The 25575-nt window shown below is 41.7% G+C and overlaps 1 protein-coding gene across 1 annotated transcript in view; it reads left to right on the top strand.

Annotated features, from left to right (window-relative positions):
• Nucleotides 1–4673: 4673 nt before the first annotated feature.
• Nucleotides 4674–25575, top strand: part of LOC111142759 (mitogen-activated protein kinase 1) — a 116291-nt gene continuing 95389 nt past the window's right edge. Inside the window, exon 1 of the mRNA XM_022496056.1 lies at nucleotides 4674–4980. Coding sequence (XP_022351764.1) covers nucleotides 4862–4980 — 119 coding nt within the window. The 5' untranslated portion in view covers nucleotides 4674–4861. The remainder of the gene's footprint in view (nucleotides 4981–25575) is intronic.

Genomic DNA, 25575 nt, shown 5'->3' on the forward strand with positions numbered 1-25575 from the left:
CCTCCAAACCTCCTAAACCTCCTATGAGTATAGATGGGATGGTTCACCAAAGAAAAATTGGGTTGTTGCTTCCAGAAGGAAGAGTTGATGCTAGGCAGGCAAACATAACAGACATCCATTGTTTTCTAATATTCTATAGTTCTATGAACTGTTACCACTCTAGAGAGAGTACACAGAAGACATCCAAGTGGTCAGCTGCCCATCTAAGCAGGGTTTTGTTTTTTATGTTTTGTTTTTTTTTAAGATTTTATTTGTTTATTTGACAGAGAGAGAGCACAAGCAGGGGAAAGAGCAGAGAGAGAGGGAGAAGCAGGCTCCCCACTAAGCAGGAAGTCCGATGCAGTGTTCAATCCCAGGACCCTGAGATCATGACCTGAGCTGAAAACAGATACTTAACTGGCTGAACCACCCAGGTGCCCTTCTAAGTTTTGTGCTTAGATAGTGATTTCATACGGTCTCACAGTGTTCCAGAACCTACTTCTCAGCTTTGTGCTTCCACATGTTGGTTGCTGTCAGTGTAGCTAGATGGTTGTTCCCTCTGGGCCTGACTCATGCTAACCTAACTCAGCAGAGACTGATGTCTATCTAATTCCCATCTTGGAATAAATAGTGATTGCCAAAGGACCTGAACAGGGCTGTCCTCTAGTTAGTAAACTTTCCCTGTTGAAAACCACAGGTGAAGCCAAACTGTAATCATAAGGTTATTCAGTGCTCATGGAACCAGGCAAGAGAAGTTCTCTGGAGAAAATTAGTGGTTAGATGGATCGTAGCATGATAGTGTGGTGGCTTTAAAACGTCCACAAATATGCTGAAAGACTGAAGAGAGAACATGTTACAGGAAAAGAGATAGGTATGTGGTAAGATAGAAAGACAAGAGAGAACTGTCCAATCTGGCCAAAACATGGAAGGTAGGGAGGGCAAATTAAGCAGAGTTGGGATGGAGGGGTGGTCGGCAAAGGCCTCACTCTCAGTGCAATGGGAAGCCTCTGATTTGCTTTAAGAAGGAAAGAGACATGGTCAAATTTGTTATGGAAAGATCGATCTGGGTACAAAGAGAGGCATTTGGAGATGGGAAACACTGAAAGCAGAAAGACTAAGGTTATGGTGGTACTCTAGGTGAGAGAGTTGACGCAGCAGACTTAGCAGAATGGCAGCAGGGATGACGTGGGAGTGCCTAAAACAGTGCTTTTCAAAAAGTCTGTAACCATGTGTGATGCTTGGAGTTAACTAGACTTATGGTGATCATTTCACAATATTTACGCATATTGAATCATTACGTTATACATCTGAAACTAATGTGATATTGTATGTCAATTATACCTCAAAAAAAATAGTGCTTTTTGAAGTTTATTATGCACACAGACTACCTGGGGATCTTGTTAAAGTGCAGATCCTGACTCAGTATTTCTGGGGTAGGGCCTGAGATGCCACATTCCCAACAAACTCCCACGTAATGCTGGTGCTATAGGTCCAGATACCATACTTTGAGTAGCCAGGGTTTCAGAAATATTATTATTAATTTTATTTTTAAAGATTTTATTCTGAAGTAACTTCTATACCCAACGTGGGGCCTGAACTTCCAACCCCGAGATCAGGAGTCACATGTTCCACCAACTGAGCCAGCCCCAGAATTTCAGAGATATTTAAGAAACAGAATTTACAGGAGTTTGTGACTGGTTGATTGGGTGGGTTGGGGGGGAGTTGGCAATGAGGGCAAATGAGTTGTTCAGGATCATACTCAAATTTCCAGTTTGAGTATCTGGGTGGTGATGCTATCCACAGATACAAGATGAGGAACAGGTTTGGGTGGGGTAGATAATAATAAAAGATAACATTTATTGAGTACTTGCTATGTTCCAGGTTGTTTACATATGTTGTCTTACTCTGTACAAAAAACTTACGAAGTAGGTACTATTATTGTGATCTTCATTTTAAGAGTGAGGAAACTGAGGTTGAGGTCATACAAGTAGTTAAGTGGAACAGCCAAGATCGAACCACTCTGGCACTGAGTACAGACGTCCTTCAGCTAACCATGGGCAGGTTGGGTATGTGGAGTTGAAACACCTGTGGAGATGTCACATAAAGCTGTTCAGGTAAACAAGCTCGCCTGGAGTTCAGGCATGAGATTCTGCACAGTGGTTGAAGACCTGGGAGTAATTTAGGATTGGAGAGAATGAAACCATCGGAGGAAGGTTACAATCTACCACTTCAGAGTGGTGTTTTGTTTATTTATTTGACAGAGAGAGACACAGTAAGAGAAGGAAAACAAGCAGGGGGAGTGGGAGAGGGAGAAGCAGGCTTCCCGTGGAGCCGGAAGACGGATGTGGGGCTCGATTCCAGGACCCTGAGATCATGATGTGAGCCAAAGGCAGACACTTAATGACTGAGCCACCCAGGCACTCCAAGTGCTGTCAGTCTTGTTCCATTTTCCTTTTGCATTTGATTATTGCAAAGGAAGAATCTGAAAAACAAAACAAAACAAAACAAAAAACAAATTAAAAAATATATTTTTATTTATTGGATAATGTTAGTGTTTGTTCTCTATCCCTGAAATTAAAGAAAATTTCCAGATTAGGTCTTGAAGTTGGTTTCTGCTCATTAATTTTTCTAGATCTCAGTGAATTTACTCAAATTTCTACCTGCAGTCAGATCTTTTCAGTCCTAAGGAAATTTTTATTGTAATTTAAATTACTGCCTGTAATTGATTTACTCTGTCTTCTTTTGAAGAAGCCTATAGCTTGAGTTTTCATGACATTCTCCTACTCATTTTTTTCTCAAAGAATTCCAGCACTTTGAGTATTTCTTATGCTTGTCTTCTATATTGCTGATTTGCTCTTCTGTGTTGTCAAATCTGCTTTTTACTGCATTAACTATTGGATTTTACTATGGTTACTGTGGTTTAAATTTCATAGTACTCTCCATTTATCTTGGCCTGTTCTTTAAAAGATGCAATGTACTCTTTTTTTTTTTTTTTTAAGATTTTGTTTATTTGACAGAGAGAGATCACAAGTAGGCAGAGAGGCAGGCAGAGAGAGAGGGGGAAGCAGGCTCCCTGCTGAGCAGAGAGCCCGATGTGGGGCTCGATCCCAGGACTCTGGGATCATGACCTGAGCCCAAGGTAGAGGCTTTAACCCACTGAGCCACCCAGGCGCCCCAAGATGCAATGTACTCTTATAATCAAGAATAAAAATAAGGTGTATCTAAAACTGGGTTGTGCTTAGTGGACTAAATATACTTCAAAGGAGTAATTTTTGGCTCTAGCACTTTATTTCTCATCTTACATACCACTACCTTTTTCCTACCAGGTTTTTAAATAATTTGCCTGTTCACCTTTGAGATTGACTAACTGAATTTTGCTGACCTCTAGAAGTCCCGAGTTGAGGGCTTTCAAGATCACAGTGTTGGACAATTGAGATGCAGGATCTTACATCCTTAGTTCCCCTCCAAATATGGCCTGGGAAATGCTCAGAAGCAGTGGCTGTTTCATTTCTGTCTCATTGTCTTAGACATTCTTGGTATTCACGGGTTTTAGGATTGATCTTTATTTTTCAACCTCTGGTGTTTGTGAGTACTTCAGGGCCCCGGTGGGTTTGTCTCATTTTCTCTAGATCTTAATATTTTGGTTTTGGTGTTTACACCTTTGCATTCTTGTTTTGGCATGTCCTAAGATTCTACCCATCTGTACCAATCTGGGTCTCAGGCTCTGAATCTCCCTTCCTCCACTACCCTCTTACCCCTTACTCTGCTTTATATTTTTCACAATACTTATCACAACTTGAGCATGTATTATTATTATTTTTTTTACCCCTCTTCCCTCCTTTCTTTCTTACTACTTATCTCCTCACTCTAGAATGTGGATGCCCAGGAACAACTTACTCAGCAAACACTGATTGAACAAAGGGTCTGGTTAGTGGATCCTGAGTCTCTCGCTTTAGTTTCAACTTTTTTGTTTTACACTTTCTCAGTATGCAAATATCGTTCGCGGTCTCGGTCATGTCTTTCTGTTTCTGTCCTTGTTTCGAGGCTTCTAAGTTTGTGTGGGGGACACCGAGTCGCGGAGGCTTGCCCCACGCCTGCGGCCGGCGTGTGGCTCGTCGGCGCTGTCCCACGTCGTTGCCTGACTCAGTCAGTACCCGGCTCCAGGGTTTTCCCTGCCCCTACAGCCTCTCAGGCTCAGTGGTACACCTCTCGCTGGTGCCTATGCCTCGGTGTCTTTTTTTTTTTTTTTAAGATTTTATTTATTTATTTGACAGAAAGAGAGACAGATCACAAGTAGAGCAGCAGGCAGAGAGAGAAGGAGAAGCAGGCTCCCCGCCAAGCAGAAAGCCCGATGCGGGGCTCGATCCCAAGACCCTGAGATCATGACCCGAGCGGAAGGCAGAGGCTTAACCCACTGAGCCACCCAGGCGCCCCCCTCGGAATCCTTTAGCTTCTAGAGAGCCTCCTCCCGCGCCAACTCCCCAACGAACGCACGTGACCAAGCAGGGCGGTGACTCTGTCTCCTCCGCAGTGCTCCGCCCCGACCTCGCCGTTTCCGCCGGCCCGCGCAGCCCCACCCCCAGACAGTGGTGAGCCAATCCGCCTCCACGCTTATTGGCTCCTCCCCGGCGCCCTCCACGGCGCGCGCCCCTCCCTCCGCCCGCTGGCCCGCCCGTCAGTCAGTCAGGCAGGCAGTCGGTCCGAGTGGCGGTGTCCTCTCCTGCGCTTCTAAGCGGTTCCGCCCTTGCTCCTATCCGGTCGGCGTCGGCAGCTGCACCCGCAGCGGCGCGGTCCCTCCGGGAGGCGCGGCGTGGGCCGAGCGGCGGCCGCAGAGCGTCGAGCCCTTCGCGGCGGAGGCGGCGGCGGCGGCCCGGCAGCCAACATGGCGGCGGCGGCGGCGGCGGGCGCGGGCCCGGAGATGGTCCGCGGGCAGGTGTTCGATGTGGGGCCGCGCTACACCAACCTCTCGTACATCGGCGAGGGCGCCTACGGCATGGTGTGGTGAGTGTCCGCGCCCTCCCGCAGGCCGGGCCACGCCCGCCCACCCGACCGCCCGCGGACACAGCGGACGCAGCCGCGGCCTCGTCCGCGCCCCGGCCTCCCGGGCCGCCTCGACCCCAACCCTTGGTTTCACCGCGGTGGGTGCGCTGGGGGCCTCGGGCGGAGTCCGGGGGCCGGTCGAGGTTGGGGTGTTGCTCGCTGGCGTTACGCGGACCGGCCTTCGCTTGCCGCAGGGAGGGGCATTAGGGGGCGGAGGCCAGTACCCGCGTACCCCCAGATACAGGGGTAGCGCAGTTTTTACAGCCAGGATCTCCGGGAAGGGAACGGAAGGGGTCCCCGTTCCCCCATCCTCCGGTTTGCTAGCATCGTGGCTTTCTTCTTGACGTCCGATTGTAGAGTCGGGAATTCTTCAGAAGCTTGTCGGTGGTGGTGTTGGCCACGGTCTTAAAAGCACTTCTCCTCGGCATGTGTGCAGAACGCAGAAAATAATTACCTTCCTCCCCTCGCCTGTATTCCGCGAACGGCTTTCATTAAATATCTTCAGTAGTGCTAACGGTGTTTTCCTGCGCAGGCTTTCTATAAAAAGCGTTAGTAGTATCACTGTTGGTTGTGAACTCTTTTAATCTTGAAGTTTTAAAATGGATTTTAATACCCATATCATTTGCGTTTCAGAAAGGATAAGCCCGCACCGCTCTCTTGATTTATTAGAGTCGATTGGAGTTGGACCTAATTTCACTCTTTTTTTCTTTACCCGGAGTGAGCTCTCTTACCAGCGTCAATGTATTCAGACGTTTTAGCCCAATAGTTGTGGACTTTCCCTGTTAATGTTTTAGTGATCAGTAATTATGCAGCCTTAATAGAGTTCTTGCAGAATTACACGCACCCTCCCTTATCTTGATCCATATTCCTCAGAAACGTTCGTGGTTCTGTTTATTAGAATTAACTGTATTGTTTTGTGCTGGTGAGGACTTAATAAGTGTAGACTCCCTTACACCTATTTTTCTTGTGAGTGTGTCTTGCGTTGAGTGAAGGAGGCAAACTAATATTTATTGAACACTTGGTGGCAGGTACCGTACTGGATATATTATCTCATTTTATTTGAACAGCCACCTCGAAGGAGGAAAGGTCTTGATATCCCTCTTTCAGGGGAGAATGTATTTCCAGGTGAAGCAAATTCTTCAGGTCATACAGCTAAGAAGCCAGACTTGAGATTGTAGACCGAGATCCTTTCTCAAGTGCTGCAGCTCTGTTATGTCCCGCTGTCTTGAAATAGTGTTATTAATAGCTTTAGAGTTGGGCATATTTTACTGTTGTAAGCAAGTCTGTTTTAGAAATGTATTCAAATTTGAATGATTGTGATTGTAGAAATGCCATAAAGGGCATGTTTTAACAAGTATCTTAGACTAATTAAATTTTAAAAAGCTAATTGAATCTTGACTATTTTCATTCTCTTGAGGAGCAAAATGCTTCACATATGCAATTGTGAAAACTAATGTGAACTCAGAGGTTTAGGAGCCAAAAGAGGAATTAAATTAGGTCAGGTCTAAAAGATATAAGGCCCTAGAAAGTACTGCCCATAGCATCTCTTCTCTGTCGTACATCTGATTGCTATTGCACCTGCTGGTAGGTATGCCAGTACAGGTGTCATGAGGTTCAGAGTTGTCCATAACGGCGTGCAGCTCTTTTTAAAAATTTAACATCTAAAATATAGACTGAAAAAAATCTTCAGATTTATTTATTTAACAGAGAGAGAGAGAGAGATACCACAAGTAGGCAGTGGGGGGAGGAAGTAGGCTCCCGGCTGAGCAGAGAGCCCTATGCAGACCTCAGTCCCAGGACCCTGAGATCTAGACCTGAGCTGAAGGCAGGGGCTTAACCTACTGAGCCACCCAGGCACCCCTAGGATACTTTAATTGAAAGGTTTTTTTCTTTCTTTTCCCTCTGAAGAGATTCTTACTAGTCTGAAGATAATTTAGATAGGGTAACTATTTCTATCATTGCTGTAGACATTTGACCTTCCAAGTCTCAATCGGGGGAGACGCCGAGTACTTTCACAGTAATTTTCTTTTCCTAAGTTCCAAATACTAGTATAATTGGAAGTAGAATCCTTGGTCCAGATTATTGCTTTTAATCCTCATCGTAGTAAGAATGTAATCTATGTTGCACATTATTAGCGTTTAATAAATGTTGATTAAGAATGCTGGGTTTTTGGAGGGCTTCTTAAATGAAATGTTAATGTTTAAATAGTGATTTTTTAAAAATGTAATGCTTCCAGACAGATTTGAAGATTTTCAAGAATTGAGAATTTTGCCTTTTTTTGTGCAGAGCCCTTTCTTAATCATTATATGGAGGGTATAAGGATGAAGAGTGGAGTTTGAGTTGCATCTTTTAAGAGTGGTTATGATTTTGACGGATAATAGGCTCAAATGATAGATTGAGCTGTGGAATCTAATCCTGGAAAAGTAGGTAGAAAATCGTAGAGGACTGTAAAGGCAAAACTGAGTTTGCTTCTATATTTGTGCAATGAAGAAGTATCCATTATTTTTATTTTATTTTATTTTATTTTTAAAGATTTTATTCATTTACCTGACAGAGAGATCACAAGTAGGCAGAGGCAGGCAGAGAGAGAGGGGAAGCAGGCTCCCCTGAGCCTGCTGAGCAGAGAGCCCGACGCGGGGCCAGATCCCAGGACCCCGAGACCACGACCCGAGCTGAAGGCAGAGGCTTAACCCACCGAGCCGCCCAGGCGCCCTGAAGTATCCATTATTTTGAAAACAGGCAGTCATATGGTTAATTCTGAGATTTTTGGAGGGTAGAGCAACATTGGTGGAATTGATGGAGAAAAAACTGTGATATTACAATTAAGCTGTTGTAACTGTCTAGAGGTGAAGTGATATAGTGGTATTGTAAGGCAACAGATGGAGGTGCTGAGAGACCTTATTAAGGTAGAATCCATTGGGTGGGGGTTCCTAAGCAGCTCAGCTAGTTAAGTGTCCACCTCTTGATTTCAGCTCAGGTCTTGATCTCAGTGTTGTGAGTTCATGCCCAGAATGGAGCCTACTTTAAAAAAAAGGAAAAAGAAAAAAAGAATTCATGGAGTGCCAGGATAGCTCAGTCAGTGGAGCATGTGACTCTTTATCTGAGGGTTGTTAAGTTTGAGCTCATGTTGGGTATAGAGATTACTTAAAAATCAAATCTTTAAAAAAAAAATCCATATGAGCTCTTTATCAGAAGAATGGTAGAAAGACTGAATTACAGCAAGTATGGGAAGAAGCAAAGGATGATGAGGTCTAGAAGGGCAAGAGTCTTAATGAGGTGGGATTTGGATTTAAGAGGGATTTCACAGACAAGGATTTTTGAGTTTGGATATGGGTATATTTGTTAATTCCAAGGCTTCTAGTTTGGGAGCCTGGGAGGATGGTGTTGCTGTTATCAGAGAAGAAATACTGTAGACAAAGAAGATTTATTAAGGAAAAATAATGAGTTGAGACTTACTAAGTTGTGATGACTGTAGGCCTTTAGGCTATATCCAGAAGGCATCTTGAAATTTAGAAGAGGGAATCTGGAGATGAAAATTTATGAAAGGGGTAGTCTTTTTTTTTTTTTTTTTAAGATTTTATTTATTTATTTGACAGGCAGAGATCACAAGTAGGCAGAGAGGCAGGCAGAGGGGGTGGGAAGCAGGCTCCCCCTGAGCAGAGAGCCTGATGCGCGGGGCTCAATCCCAGGACCCTGAGATCATGACCAGAGCCAAAGGCAGAGGCTTAACTGAGTCACCCAGGCGCCCCGAAAGTGGTACTCTTGCGTGGATGAGCACAGATTATTATCTGAGGTGATTGATGAGGTGAAATTGCAGGCAGGTGTGTATATTCATCTTTTTAGTAAACAATCCATACATTCAGTAGATTTTCAAAGGGGTCCATTGTCCCAGACAGGTTAAGAACTACTGAGGTAGAACAGGAAGACCATAGAGGTAAACCATACAAAATTTTAAAAAGATTTATTTATTTATTTTAGAGGGAGGGGGAGAGAGTGAGTGTGAGCATGCGCAAAGGTGGGGGGCAGAGAGAGAGGAAGGGAGAGTCTTAAGCAGACTCCTTGATGAGTGTGAGTCTGACTCCCATTTCAATTTCACCACCCTGAGATCAGGACCTGAGCTGAAACCAAGAGTGGGATGCTTAATGGACTTTGCCATCCACATGCCCCTTTGACAAATACATGTATTTTTAAGATTTTATTTATTTGAGAGAGCACAATCGGGAGGAGCAGAGGGAGAAGCAGACTCTCCATTGAGCAGGGAGCCCAATGTAGGACCTGAACCCAGAACTCTGGGATCGTGACCTGAGCTGAAGGCGGATGCTTAACCAATTGAGCCACACAGGCACTCCCCCTTGAGAAATATTTTTAAGAGGTAGGCAAAGGAATGAGAGCCTGAGGACTGGTGAGACATGTTAGAATCAGGAAAAAAAAAAAAATGTATGAGAGGAGAAACTGAAGTTGTATATGCTTGATCATTTATTAACTGAGATAAGTAAATTTTGAGTTAAGTTGAGTTTGAAGCACTTTCTGAATATGATTGGAGAGGTCATAGGGTTATCTCCATAGAGATACTAATTGAAGTAGAGATACTTTGAGAGTGGATAAGATTGGAGGAAAAATGTGAGAACTGAGCCAAAGGAATGCCTGACTTTAGGTGTCAACAGAGGGCAAGTTACAGAAGAGGATAGAGGAAGTGTGGCTAAAGAGACCAGACAGTCAGGAGTGTAGATCATTAAAGAAGCCAAGAAGATTGTGGTCAGAAGGGATTAACATTGTATAAAGGACAAACAATGCAATTTGAAGACAAATTATTGGACTTCTGATTTTCAGCTCTCCTAAAAAAGAAAAAAAAGATGGTTCCAAGCAAAATTTCAGTGTGATCACCTTCTGAATGGTGCAGTATCCTGTCTTACTAAGAGTTTTTGATTGTGGCAGACTAGTAGGACTACCATTTAGTCAACACTTCGCTTTATATGCATCAGTTAATCCTCATAAGCACACTGCAAACATGGTTACTTTGTACAAAAGTGAGGAAACTTGAGACAGAGAGATTGACTTGCCCAAGGACACACAGCTAGTAAGTGATAATGCATCCCAGTCTGTCTGGTTCCTAAATGATACTCAACCAAAGATCAAAGCTGAGAAAGTATATTCTTTCAGTAAAAGGAAATAGCTATTGTCTGCTTTTGTTTGTATCCCCTTTTAGCCTTGTATTTTTTTTTTTTTTTTAAGATTTTAAAAATTTATTTTAGAAACAACATGAATGGGTGTGGGCGTGAGTGGGAGGGGCAGAGGGAGAGAGAATCCCAAGCAGACTCCATGCTGAGCCTGTAACCCAATGTGGGGCTCAGTCTCAGGACCCCAAGATCATGACAGCCAAAATCAAGAATCAGATGCTCAACTGTCTATGCTACCCAAGCACCCCAGTTTTTAGTCATTTATTTATTTGTTAAAAGATTTTATCTATTTGAGAGAGAGGGAGCACAAGTAAGGGGAGTGGGTGAGGGAGAAGTTGACTCCCTTCTGAGCAGGGAGCCTGCTACAGGGCTTCATCCCAGGGCCCTGGGATCATGACCTAAGCCAAAGGCAGATACTCACCAACTGAGCCACCCAGGCTCCCTCTTTACAGCCTTTTAAAAAACATGGGGCGTCTGGGTGGCTCAGTGGGTTAAGCCTCTGCCTTCGGCTCAGGTAGTGATCTCAGGGTCCTGGGATCAAGCCCCGCATCTGGCTCTCTGCTTAGCGGGGTGCCTGTTTCCCCCCTCCCACTCTCCCTGCTTCTCTACTTGTGATCTCTGTCAAGTAAATAAAATCTTTTAAAAAATAAAAATAAAAAATAAAAAACTTTCCATGCAAGCTCATTCACTCAGAAAATATTTACCGTGCACCTATTATGTGCCAGGATTCACATGGTCCCTGCCTTTTAGTATCCTTTAGTCCAAATGGTTGGATGGAATTGGGCAATAATAAAGAGAATATACCAGTCCATTCAGAAAGAATGTGTGTAGTGCTATGAGAAAAAGAAGGCCTGAGTGATGCAGGGCTGTCTTTGTATGGCTTTATAGACTTTTGACCTGGGTGTTGAAGTATGAATAGGAATTTGCCTTGAGATATGCATTCTAGGTAGAGGAAAATGTACATGCAAAGCAACATGCCAGGCCAGGGAAACCATAAGTTTTTTGGGATGGCAGGAGTGTAGTGTGTCTTTTTAGGAGAAAGCTGTTAACAGCTGTGATGGACAGGGCCAAATCCTGAAGGACATTGTTTACTGAGGAATTTAGACTTGATTTTGTAAGTGAGAGAGTTATTAAAGGATGGCCTTGTCTCTGCCAGTTCCTCATCAAATTTTGTGAATTATGTTCCCCTCTTTGTGTCTTTTATGCTTTCTACCTGCTGTGCTTACTTTCTCTTCCTTCTGCTTATCTTGGGCTACTCAGTGGGTGTGACTTATATCCCTTTTCCAGGGGCATTTTGAAATGTATGTAGGTTTTGTTTTTTGGTTGTTACATTGATTGGGGAGTGTTATAGGCCTTCCACATGTATATGGTGGAGGCAGGCATGCTAAACGATCTGCAGTGCATGGTACAGTCCCTGTACTGGAGCATCGTCCTGTCAAGATAGTAGTAAACCCCTCCAGTCCATCCTCCCAAAACATTGGGCCCTGTTTAACTCCCGTGTTCCTCTAAGGCTCATCTTCTTCATAAACTTACCCTTATTACTGTTGGCTCTAGCACTCCTCCTTTCCTGAGACTCTGTTGGGTATTTGTACCACCTGTTTGAAAGGCAAGACCAGCAGTAGTATATATCATCTGTAGAAGCTCAAGACTTACAAGTATATCTGGATTCAGATTCTTAGTTTTGCCTGTTAATTTTAAGATTTTATTTATTTGACAGAGAGAGATCACAAGGAGGCAGAGAGGCAGGCAGAGGGGGGGGGGGAAGCAGGCTCCCTGCTGAGCAGAGAGCCTGATGCAGGGCTCATCCTAGGACCCTGGGATCATGACCTGAGCCGAAGGCAGAAGCTTAACCCACTGAGCCACCCAGGCGCCCCTGCCTGTTAACTTTTAACAATGAAGTGTCTTGTACGCATCTGGGAACTCAGTGATCTGAGCAGGCCATTTTACATGAGCAACTGAAAATTCAATGTTTCTGAACACTTACGAGTACAAGTAACTCAGTGAAATGAATTTTGGTATTAATAACAACCCTATTGATGTGTACAATTCTGGTAGTTAGCTATGACTGATAACCCATTTCCGTGAATTGCAGGTTTTCACTTCTCAAGTATTATATGAAAAGTTTTATGAAAAGCATCCGCATTTTCTTAGAAACCATATATAATTTATTCTCTACCTTTTTCACATTAAGATACCTGCTAGTTAAAAAAGAACTGATTCCCCAACAAACATCCAGAGCTGTTTCACCTTGGATCCAGTCCACTCTACCCACCCACCTAACCCTGAGATGCTCTTTCTCCCCTTTGTTTCTCTTTCACTACTTGGGGGTTCCCTCACATTGGAAAGCCAGCAGAATAGATATTCTCCAAGGTCCTTTTTGGATTCTCAGTCTTCAGACAGTCTCTGTGTTTTGAATCCATGGCCAATAGGAGTTGGTTAATAGGGTGTGGGGTATACCATGGTCAATTAAGTGACATTGGTTGCATGCCTACCTTGTTTTAGGTACTATGATTCCAGGTTAATTTTCATTCTCATCTTTGAGGTAATTTGCTTATTTATTTATTTATTATTTTATTATTATTGTTATTATTATTATTATTCTTGCTTTATAGATAAGGAAACCAGGTCTCAGGTAATTTGTCCAAGGTTCACAACCAATAAATATATAGCAGAACTGAGATTTAGCTAGACCCCAAACCTGTGAGTGAGTGAGTGATAAATAAATAATATTTATTGATAAAAAAAATAGTTATTTATTTGGCTTTACTCTGTTACACCAAGCTACCTGGAAAAATGCTTCCTACAGCCTGGGTTCTTGAATGCATTGGCACCGAAGTATAAAATGATAATTGTCATAGATGACTTGGGCCTGTAGGGAGGTAGAAGAGGGAAAAACTGGATACCTGGAAAGGATGAGAGAGGTAGGGTTAAACTTACCTTTAAAAAAAAAAAAAAGATTTTATTTATTTGACAGAGAGAGACCACGAGAGACGGAACATAAGCACAGGGAGTGGGAGAGGGAGAAGCAGGCTTCCCGCAGAGCAGGGAGCCCCATGCGGGGCTCAATCCCACACCCTGGGATCATGACCTGAGCCGAAGGCAGAGGCTTAACGACTGAGGCACCCAGGCACCCCAGGTTAAACCTACTTTTTATCAGGAGGATAGTGTTGACTTCTTCTCATCTTTTCTACTTCCTTCCACAATTTCTCCATTTCCATTTACTTAGTAGTGTGTATCTGACCTGTGTGCCCAGCAGTAGGATCACAGTGGTGAACAGAAGGGGTGGTTTCACTCTGTGGTGTTGACTGAGTTTGATGATCTGCACAGTGCTACTGGAGAGCTTAGAAGGAGAGCTAGGATGGTTTTGAGTAGTCCTGGAATATATCCTGACAGAAGTGGTATTTAAGTTGGGATCTGAAGAATGACTTGGAGCTAACTAACTGAAAGGTGGTATAAGGTGCTGGAGTGTTTCATGTACTACCTTGTAGAAAATGATTGTGGAAATTGAGTTTGTGATTAAGATTCAGGGATCTTTCCCATGGTAATGCAGGGATGGGAAGTGCAGTTACAACTTCAGGATACAGTTGTAACCGGGTACTAGAAGATAGACCAAGTCCCCTACCTCCCTCTGTCTTGATATTTCCAAAATCTTCTTGCACTCTGCATCTCTGCATGGCTGGGAATTTATTCTTTTTTCTTTTACCACATCCACATGCATTTGGCAGAAGAGAGCTTATCCTAGCTTCCTCAAGTCATGTGTCTTTAGTACATTGACTACGAGAGGCTGAGAGCACTCTGAATCCAATTCCTGAGAGAGGGAATTTGATCCAGCTTGGGATAGTGTCCATCTCTGGTCCAGTCATCTGGTGGAGTCATTTGAAAAGGCTGAACTTCTCCAAGGGATGAGGGATGAGGTGGCAGTAGTCAGAAGATGTCTCCTATTGACTGCTGACTTGCCAGGTTCAAATTCTTGGTGCTGCTTCCCCTGCTCTTCTCCAGGCTGGGATTTTTCCTTGCCTTTTGGAGCCTGTGGGGAAGGAAGAGAGGAGAGGAGAGGGAGAAGTAGTTGAGATGGAAGAGCTTTGGGTTGCTTTTAGGGTTCTTTTGTTTTTCTGTCTCTGGTATAATGGGGGTGGCAGCTAAACTGGGTAGTATCTTTCAGCTTTATTTGGTATTTGATACATATGTAGCATGTGTAAGTTATGTAACCTAACAGTAAACGCTTAAAGAACCTACAACTCTGTGAGTAACTTTTTTTTTTTTTTTTAATTTTTTTTTTTTAAAGATTTTATTTATTTATTTGAGAGAGCCCGCACAAGTGGGGGCAGGGGCAGAGGGAGAGGAGGAAGCAGTCTGCCCACTGAGCAGGGAGCCCAATGTTAGGGGTGGGAGGAAGCTCAATACCAGGACCCTGAGATCATAACTAGAGCTGAAGGCAGAGGCTTAACCCACTGAGCCACTAAGTGCCCCTCCCTCAGTGACTTCTTCTTCTTCTTTTTTTTTTTTTTTAATTTATTTATTTGATAGATTACAAGTAGGCAGAGAGGTGGGAGAGGGGGAGCAGGCTCCCCACCGAGCAGAGAGCCCAACGAGGGGCCGATACCAGGACCCTGAGACCATGATCCAAGCCAACACAGAGGACCAACCCCCTGAGCCACCCAGGTGCCCCTACCCTCAGTGACTTCTTGACCAGATTGTCTCGGCCACAGCCTTCACTTCAAGGTTTAACTTCTTTCTGGAAGCCTCTACAGTGGAGTGGATAAGGGTATGGTTTTTCACCATTTATATATCATATATATATATATGCAGCTATGACAGATTATCCAGACTGAGCCTTATTTTCCTCATCTGTAGAAAGGGAGTAGTGGTGTACACCTCAGTGTTGTGAGGATTAAATGAGGAATGTAGGTGAAAGTGCTGAGTGCTCAGTATCTGGTTAATGCTCTAATCATTATTCCCTTGAAGTGAATGGGCCTGACAAGACCTGGGTCCTCTCTCACCTCAGTCTCTTGGAATATCCTTTTCTTTTAAAAAAAGAAAAACATTTATTTGAGAGTGAGTGAGCACATGAGCGGGGAAGGAGTGGGAGGCAGTGGGGGGTGGTTGTGGTGGTATGAATCTCAAGTCGACTTCACACCAAGCTCATGGAGCCCAACTCTGGGCTGGATTTCATGACCCTGAGATCATGGCCTTGAGCTGAAAGCAAGAGTTGGATGCTCAGTCCACTGAGCCAGCCAGGCATCCCATGGACAAACCTATTTTTTAAGTGGGTTATTCTTTCAGTTGTTATTAAATGAAAATAAAGCATCTCTGAGCAGTTTTGTTTTTTTTTTAAATATATTTTTAAAGATTTGATTTATTTATTTGACAGAGAGAGACACAGGGAGAGAGGGAACACAGCTGAGGAGTGGGAGAGGGAGAAGCAGGCTTCCCACTGAGCAGGGAGCCCGATGTGGGGCTCGATCCCAGGACCCGAGGATCATGACCTGAGCTGAAGGCAGACGCTTAACGACTGAGCCACCCAGGCGCCCCCTCTGAGCAGTTTTATACTAAGCAGATCATATTTGTTTCCTTTTTCCTCACATGTCCCCTAAAATAATTTTTGAGAATTCGAAGCCATATCAGAATAGTCCTCCCTTATGTAAGAATCTGTTGTTAAGAAATAAAACTGTGGTTAACAACTGAAAAGTTGTAGGATATCCTAACCAAGAAAATTAATAGTTTCTTTCTCAGCCAGTCAGTGTCCTCTACACAAACTCCAAACTCTTTTAGCTCTAATTTTGCAACTTTATTTCAATTACTAGCTTTAATGGGTTTGTTATTCCAAGGGTAGGTACTCCCAGAGCCTTTTACCCTGGGTGTTGAAGAGATGGCCAGGTATGAGTCTGATGCAGATTCTGAGAATTCCCTTTAAGGCCAACTTGAGGGGTCAAACAGACAGAATATGAGGGTTGATGGGGCACCTGGGTGGCTCAGTTGGTTAAGCCACTGCCTTTGGCTCAGGTCATGATCCTGAAGTCACAGCAGGGAGTCTGCTTCTCCCTCAGACCTTCTCTCTCATGTTCTCTCTCTCTCTCATTGTCTCACATAAATAAATAAAATCTTAAAAAAAAATGAGGGTTGTAGCTTCTACTAATTATCAGGGTCTCAGTTTTTGCAGTTTGGACCTTAATCTGGCTTAACAAACTCTTTTAAAATGCTGATATCCCACTTCCAGCATGTAGCCTTTTTCATCCTTTTAAATGAGACTGATTTTTGGGCACCTGGGTGGCTCAGTGGGTTAAAGCCTCTGCCTTCGGCTCAGGTCATGATCCCAGGGTCCTGGGATCGAGCCCTGCATCGGGCTCTCTGCTCTGCAGGGAGCCTGCTTCCTCCTCTCTCTCTCTCTGCCTGCCTCTCTGCCTACTTGTGATCTCTCTCTGTCAAATAAATAAATAAAATCTTTAAAAAATATATATAAAAAAAATAAATGAGACTGATTTTTTAAAAATTGACCAAACCGCAAGTGAAAGGAATCTGTATCTAGCCTTCATTCCACCTTTTAAAATAGCTAATCAATACACTATAAAATTCATAAAATTTTAAGTATTCTGTTTAATCATTTTTGGTACACTTACAAAGTTGTGCAACCATCACCACAATCCAGCTTTAGAACATTTCCATCATTTCAAAAAGTTCCTCCTTGTCATTTGCAGTCAGTTCCCACCCCCACTCCCACCCCCAGGCAGCTCCTTATCTGCTTTCTGTTTTTCCTCTCCTTGAACTTTCATGAAAATGGAATCATGCAAGATACATTTTTTTGTATCTGGTGTTTTCTTCATTTTCATTCAGTGGTTTTGAGAGTCATCCGTGTCATTGCCAGGATCTGTAGTTTCTTGGATTTTTTTATTAAATAGCAATTACCTGAATAGATATACCAGATTATGGACATGTGGAAGTTTTTGGGTTTTGTCTATTATGAATAATGCTGTTATACATTCATCTGTAAGTTTTCGTGTGGATATTTGATTATATTTCTCTTGGTTACTTGGGAGTTGCTGGGTTATAGAACAAGTGATAATGTGTGTGTGTGTTTGGGGGAGAGGATGGTAAAATGATTTTATTTTAAACCATAACAAGACTACAAATTAATTCATTGAACAAATATGAATACCATATGTACGGGCCACTATTCTGGGTACTGAGAATGGTGTGGTAAACAGAACTTAGTCCCTGACCATGAGGAGTTTACTCTTCAGTGGAGAAGGTAGACCAGCATTTCACTTACTAGTATGTGCTGTGAAGAAAACTTTTATAAAATAGGTTAAGAGTATAGAGTGGAGGGGCACCTGGGTAGCTCAGTTGTTAAGCATCTGCCTTTAGCTCAGGTCATGATCCTAGGGTCCTGGGATCGAGCCCCACATGGCACTCCCGGCTCCATGGGAAGCCTGCTTCTTCCTCTGCCACTCCCCCTGCTTGTGTTTCCTCTCTCCCTGTGTCTGTCTCTGTCAAATAAATAAATAAAATCTTAAAAAAAAAAGAGTGTAGAGTGGAAAGAGGAAGGCATTTTTTTTTCTGTAAACATTTTCAATGCTACACACTTAAAATTTTTTTTTACATTTAACAGTTTTTTTTTTAAACAGTCTGAAATGTTTAGAAATATTGTAAGGACAGTACAAAGAAGGTATTTGCCTGCACCACTTGAGAGTAAATTGCTGATACAGTGCCCCGTCTCACCGGAACACTTCAATGTGTATTTTTACCAAACAGGGAATGTCTCCTACATAACCATAATATAACCATCACTATCAGGAAATTAACACTGACACATTATTACTTCCTACTCTTTAGACAGTGTTCAGCAATCTCATTTCATTTAGTTGTCCTGTCTCTGGTCTCCTTCTAGCTGGAGCAGTTGCTTAGACTTCCTTTGGCTCTAATACCTTGACTCTTCTGAAAATTGTTGTATTTTTACTTTTGAAGAAACTTTCAGACTATTTTCAGAAGTAGATACACCATTTTACATTTCTATCAGCAGTGTGTGAGGCATTCTAGTTCTTCACAGCCTTATCAAAATTTGGTTTAGTCAGTCTTTTTGATTATATCCTTATTGATTGAGTTTTGTAAGTGGTATTGCATTATAATTGTACTTTGCATTTTCCTCATGACTAATGATGATTTTTTCTCTGCATATTAACCAATTGTATATCTTAATTGATGAAGTGTCTGGTCCTAACTTCTGCCCGTTTAAAAAAAATTCTTGTCTTTCATTTGGTTTTGATATAGATAGCTTTGCTCTCTCCATGTTTTCCTTTAATAAGCTAAAAATTTAAAGCATAATCCAAATCTAATCTTGAGGCAGCACCAGAAAAATCTTGATCTCTTGCTCAGATAAAATCTTTAAAAAAAAATTTTTTTTTTTTTTTAAATTTTTAAGTGATCTCTACATTCAGTGTGGGGCTCAAATTTATAACTCTGAGATCAAAAGTCACATGCTCCACTCCCTGAGCCAGTCAGGTGCCCGATTACAAGTAATTCTGAAAAAGAGAAAACTTAGTACAATCTTATTTATAGAAGAAAAAGTTTTTTAACTGTACAGCTGAAGAAAATAAAGCAAAACCAATGTATTTCCCAATTAATATCTAAATTTCCACTAAATACAGGTCAGGCTTGCAAAGTGGGGAGCAAAACCTACAGAATTTACTGTGGTCACGAGGTTTTATCTTGAGTCAGAGTTGAGGATACTGCTATTTATTGCTTCAAAAGAAATGTGAAAATGTTTAGTTTGGGGCTTATTTAAAATGTTCCTTCCCTTTTCAATCTGGCAATGCAGACTTATCTTCAAATAAAACTTTATTTCCTCCATTAAATCATCTTTGTTTCTGTTCCATAGTTGAAGATTTTTTTTTAGACCGATGTAATCCTTTCCCATAAGTCAATTTTTGCAAGACCATACAGACATATAAAAATGCTTCATACGATGTTTCACATCAGCAAAAAACCAGTTGACAGCAACACTGGATTAATCTAGGACTGTTGCCAGGAACAATTGTTCACTTTTTGGGGATACCCATCCCCAATTTTGGGGATACCTGTCCCATATTTTGCTAATGTTTTCAAGCATCCTTTTAGGACAACTCTGATTCTTTACCATCCATGTGATGATAAAAGCGATATTCTTTAGAAGTGTTGTAAATTCTTTCCTGAGTCCAGGAGGAGCTGGAAAGAAAGGACATTTGTGATTCTTTGTCCATTCTGATGTAACTGCTCAGAAGAGCCATTTATTTCCTGTCACCAAGAAAGTGTAAGACAGAATGGTTATAAGAAGTTTATAGAAACATCAAGAATGTTTCTGGTTACCCCAGCAGGCAGAATGTAGTTTCCAAGAACTGGTAAATGTCTGTGTAGCAACCTAGAATTTAATGCTAATCTGTACAAATGTAAATTGGATGATATTTTGGCTTCTCATGGTTTCTGACTTAAACAGGAAAGTCTCTCATGCTTCCCTACTAAGTAAGCTGCTGGCATTGGGCCGAGGTGTATTTTATTTATGGAAGGAAGTATCCATCACTTCCTATTTTTGTTTTTTAACATAAATGGGTGAATTTTGTCAAATGTAAACTTTTCTGCCTCCGTGAAGATGATCATGTGATTTTTCTTCTCTTTAGCATTATATCCATATTAATGGATTTCCTTAATATTGAACCTCCCTTATATTCTTATAATAAATCCTGCTTGGTTAGGCTGTATTCTTTCTTTCTTTCTTTCTTATTTATTTATTTATTTATTTGACAGAGAGAGAGAGAGAGAGAGAGAGAGATCACAAGTAGGCCGACAGGCAGGCAGAGAGAGAGGGGGAAGCAGGCTCCCTGCCGAGCAGAGAGCCCGATGCGGGGGCTCGATCCCAGGACCCTGAGATCATGACCTGAGTCAAAGGCAGACGCTTAACAGACTGAGCCACCCAGATGTGCCCATTACTTAGATTTCTTTCATCTTGAGAGCAGTGGTGATAGTAGCATCTGTGGAGTTGTTCTGATAAAAGGAAAGCACTAATCAAATGGGGGAGGGGCTATTTTAGTGTAGTTTTCCTTATTAGGTTTTCTTTTTTTTTTTTTAAAGATTTTATTTATTTATTTGACAGAGATCACAAGTAGGGAGAGAGGCAGGCAGAGAGAGAGAGGAAGGGAAGAGGCTCCCCACTGAGCAGAGAGCCCGATGTGGGGCTCTATCCCAGGACCCTGAGACCATGACCTGAGCCGAAGGCAGAGGCTTAACCCACTGAGCCACCCAGGCGCCCCAAGGTTTTCTTTTTCAAGGTTTTTCTGTTTCTTTTTTCCTGAGTGTTGAATTTCCACATGCTTTTTTACTGTATCTACAGAAACTTTCATGTAGATTTTTTCTCCTCTCATCTGTTATAAATTTCAGATTGCATTAATAGGTTTTTTAAATGCTGAGCCAGTTTTTTGTTTCTGGGATTAAACCCAGGTTGGTCACAAGGTGTTATCTTTATTATATATTGCTGCATTTGGTTTGCTAAGAAATAATTAGAGTTTCCTCAATTGTGTTCATGAATGAAATTGGCCTGTTGTTTTTCCTTTCTCATGCTTTCATGTTCATGTCTAGCTTGAGTATCAAAATTAGATTATCCTGGGGCACCTGGGTGGCTCAGTCGGTTAAGTATCCCACTCTTGATTTCAGCTCAGGTCATGGTCTTGGAGTTGTGGGATTAGGCCACATCTGGCTCCCCACTGAGTGAGAGTCTGCTGGAGATTCTTTCTGTTACCCCCACCCCATTCACATTCCCTCTCCAATCTTAAAAAAAAAAAAAAAAAGAAGAAGAAAGAAAAGAAAAGAAAAAAAGACCACCCTTACAAAAACAGGAAGTGTTTCTTCTTTTTTCCCATTATTTTTACTTCTGTAAAGTTGAAATGATTGATTCACATAAGTTTGGTAGAATTTGCCTTTAAAGAAGTCTGGACTTGAGTGGTTTATTGTTTTGCTTTTATTTTGTTTCTGGTGAGAACATGTTAAAGTACTGATTCAGAGTTCTTAAAAAAATGGTTATATAACTTTACATTTTCTATTTCTTCTTGATAATTCATATTTTTCTAGGAATTTGTTTCTGTATTTATTGGAGTATTGTATTTTCTTACCTCTTAATTTTATTTTGAGGTATTCAAACATATATACTGTTTAAAGAATAATATTTAAGTACATGTAATCATGCAAATCATAAACTAGAACATCGTTAGTACCTTGGAAATGCCTCTTGAAATCCCCTTCTGGAGTCAACCACTAACCTCGATTTTGTGATAATTGTTCTTTTCAGCCTCCACCCCCTTTTTATTTTTTACTTTTATTGAAGTATAACATATTCAGAAAAGTGCACATAAGATTACAGCTTAATAAATTTTCTCAAACTAAACACACTCATGTAAATAACCAGTGTCCAGATCAACAGAACCTCAGCAACTCAGAAGCTCCCCTTGAACTCCCTTCCCATCATTCTCCATAGATACATAGGTGACTCTGTCCTGATATATAGTATAGATTCATTCTGTTTTGTACTTTACTTGAATAGAAGCATATAACATGTTTTTTTAAAATCTGGCTTCTTTTATTCAGCATCATGCTTTTGCAGTTGTGAATAATTCATTCTCATTGTAGTGTTAGTATTCTGTGGTGTGACTATACCACAGTTCTTCATCCTGTTAATATTCATTTGGATTCTTCCTCGTTTTTGATCATTATTAGTAGGCTACCATAAACATGGTAGTGCCGTGTGGTTTGGTGAGCATGTATACACATTTCTGTTGGGCATATACCTAGGAGCAGAGTGGCTGTACCCAGGGTATGCATAGATTCAGTGGGAGTCCGCTGTGGCTACTGCCATACAGTTTTCTAAAGATGTTAAGTCATATTCACACCCACTAGTAGTGTATTAGAGTTTAGACTGCTCTATATCCTCAAAACCATTTGATATTTTCTAAAACTAAGGTTTTAGCCATGCTGGTAGGTGTGAAATGGTATGCACTGTGAGGTCTGTTTGCCATCTCCCTGACCTTTTTAGCTCTTCAGATTACTTTTTGGTTGTTAGCCTTTTGACCATCTTCTTGTGAAGTCTTCGGGTTTTTTGCAGATTTTTATGTTGAGATTTCTGGGATTTTTTGTTGTTTTTTGTTTCGTTTTGTTTTATTTTTGAAGATTCTATTATTTTAGAGAGCATGTGTGCACACAAGACGGGGAGGGAGAGAGAATCTCCAGCAGATTCCATGCTGAGTGCAGAGCTGAACATGGAGCTCCATCTCAGGAGTCTGAGATCATGACCAGAGCTGAAACCAAAAGTCAGACACCTAATTGACAGATTTGTGTCTTTAGTATGTAATAGGAGTTCTTAATAGTCCTGGACATGAGTCTTTTTAGATTTATGAATTACATATACCTTCTCCAAGAGTTGCCTTTTCATGTTCTTGATGGAGTCTTTCTGATTCTGTTTCACAGATTCAATTTCTTTTCTTTTTTAAAGATTTTGTAAAGACAGAGAGAGATCACAAGTAGGCAGAGAGGCAGGCAGAGAGAGAGAGGAGGAAGCAGCCTCTCCGCTGAGCAGAGAGCCCAACGCGGGGCTCGATCCCAGGACCCTGGGATCACGACCCGAGCCGAAGGCAGAGGCCTTAACCCACTGAGCCACCCAGGCGCGCCCCTCACAGATTCAATTTCTTTAGTGAACTTCATCATCTTGTCATATATTTTCTGCTGGCTAGGTTGGCAGTGTTAGAAGAGGGGCTATTTGTGGGAAGAAGGCCCCAACGAAGGAAAAAGGAACAGACTTTGACAGTTGTACCTTCATTATCTCTGGTGCAGTTTTGCAGGGTGCTATGGGAACAGATGTCACTGTAAAACCATGCCAAACTGAGTATATGTAAGAGATTTTTTTTGCCAAGTACCATTAGCTTCTGAGTCAAGTAGAAGGTAAGGTCAGTCATCTGTTATGAGTGCATTGTATGAAGGGTCAGAGGCTTGGAAAGGGGGAAGAAAATTAGAGACAGCTGTTTTGTGTTTGAAAGTCAGCTAGACATGAATCAAGGGACTGGCTCTACTCCTTGAGAGACAACTTTGTTCCCTGATGCATCCCCAGCACCTAGTACTCACATTGCACATAGCAGGTGCTCAGCAAATATTCCTGGAATCAGCCAGATAGAACAGTGCCAGTGATGGTACATTGAGGTTGGCTGGCTCTGTGCTGTTCATAGTTTCCAGCTTCTCACATTTCCATTTTTTTCCCTATATTATTTGAAAATTCCCTCAATTTGAATTCAGTGAAGAAATAAGTTCCTTACTAAATTATAAGCCTCTTTAGGAGCAGCAGGGAACATGTTTCAGTTATCAATTTAGAAACTTCATTTAAAATCTTGGCTTTGGCGTTAATAGCTGGGTGACTTAGAGCATGTCATTTAACTTCTCAGAGTCTCATTTCACTTTTCAGTGAAGCAGGGATCATGTTTTATGAGTGTTGAAATGACTACATCAACTAACTCATTATTTAATCCTGAGAGCAATTTTTCTTGCATCCCAATATGAGATTAGAGAGTAAAGCATTGAAATGAAAACTGGGAGGTACAGGCTGGACATCTGTATAAGTAGGTAACTTGTAAGGTTGGTTTGGGGGTTTTAAAATTATTTTTTAGTGGTAAAATGCACATGACATAAAATTTACCATTTTAGCCATTTTTGAATGTATAATTAGTAAAAGTATATTCACGTTAATGTACAAATCTATAGAACTTTTTCACCTTGCAAAACTGAAACTCTGCCCATTAAACAACTGCATTCTCTCCTCTCACCCCTGGCAACCACCATTCTACTTTCTATTTCTTTCTTTTTTTTTTTTTTAAAGATTTTATTTATTTATTTATTTGACAGAGAGAGATCACAAGTAGAGAGGCAGGCAGAGAGAGAGAGAGAGAGAGAGAGAGGGAGGGAGGGAAGCAGGCTCCCTGCTGAGCAGAGAGCCCGATGCGGGACTCGATCCCAGGACCCTGAGATCATGACCTGAGCCGAAGGCAGCGGCTTAACCTACTGAGCCACCCGGGCGCCCTCTACTTTCTATTTCTATGAATTTTACCTCATAAGTGAGCATAATGTCAAGTTTCTTCCATGTTGTTGCAAATGGCAGGATTTCCTTCTTTGTTATCCATTTATCCACTCAGGCACAATTGAATTGCTTCCACCTTTTGGCTGTTGTGAATAATGCTACTTTTAACATAGATGTACAGATATCTCTGTAAGACCCTGCTCTCACTTCCTTTGGCTATGTAGTCAGAAATGGACTTGCCAGATGGTATCATAGTTCTAGGTTTACTTTTTTGAGGAACCATCATACTGTTTTTCAAAGCGGTTGCACCATTTTACAGTGCCACACAAAGGTTCTCATTTCTCCACATTTTCACCATCACTTATTTTCTGTGTTTTTTGGTTTTGTTCTGTTTTGTTTTCTTTTTTGTTTTGATAGTAGCCATTCTAATAGGTGGGAGGTGGAGAGCTTGTTTTGATGGGTCTTGTGCCTTGTATGTTTGATGTGCTTTCAGTCTGCAGTGGCTATTTGGCAGTTAAAATGGGAGTGACTCTCTTAATAAATGGTGTTAAGCACTTGCTGGGATAAAAATATGAGTCAGGCACAACCCTTATCTCGGAGAAGCCTTCAGCAAATAAAGTAGGCCGCTTACAATTTAGACGTCTGTGTATATGTGTATGTGTTTTCCCTAGCGTGCCCTTTTTTCCTAGATAATTATAAAAGTACTTCTCACAGTAAGGGTCAAATAGTATCACCATGGTTAGTGAATTAATGATGTTAAACATTGAAAGTTAAGCAATATTTTATTTTTATTCCTTAGGTTTTCAATTAAATTTTGAAAAACCTTATGATAATAAATTTTCCAATTATTCAGATTATACTTCGTAAGTATTCTGAAACTCATAATCTTAGAATTTCCATTTTCCTCAGCCTCGTGATGGAGTCTTCAGGGCTTACAGCCTTCCTGAGGGTGGAAAGATGGGCTTGCCCTCAAGTTCTTTATGATCACTTAATGGGGCAGAGGGAGAGGGTAGTACCCAGAGGATAGTAGTATGTATTGAGAGGGTAGGGGAAAGCCAAGCTTGCCTTATCTGTGGGGGTGGAGTGTGAGGATACAGGTAGAGATGGAGAGGTACTACTTTCTTCCCTAATAATCTCACAGTTTTCTGCATAGAAAGCATTCATCTCCTTGTTGCTGTAGTGAGTATGAACTTGATTTTTTTGTGTGTATGTGGCTTAATGTATAGGATGAAACTGTCAGATTCCTTTGTGATAGTCAGGTTTTTTATGAGAAGCCTGTAGCTGAAGAAAAACATTAATTATGGG

The sequence above is a fragment of the Enhydra lutris genome, unplaced genomic scaffold (assembly GCF_002288905.1).
Source record: "Enhydra lutris kenyoni isolate GAN:26980312 unplaced genomic scaffold, ASM228890v2 scaffoldscaffold8, whole genome shotgun sequence".
NCBI lineage: Eukaryota > Metazoa > Chordata > Mammalia > Carnivora > Mustelidae > Enhydra > Enhydra lutris.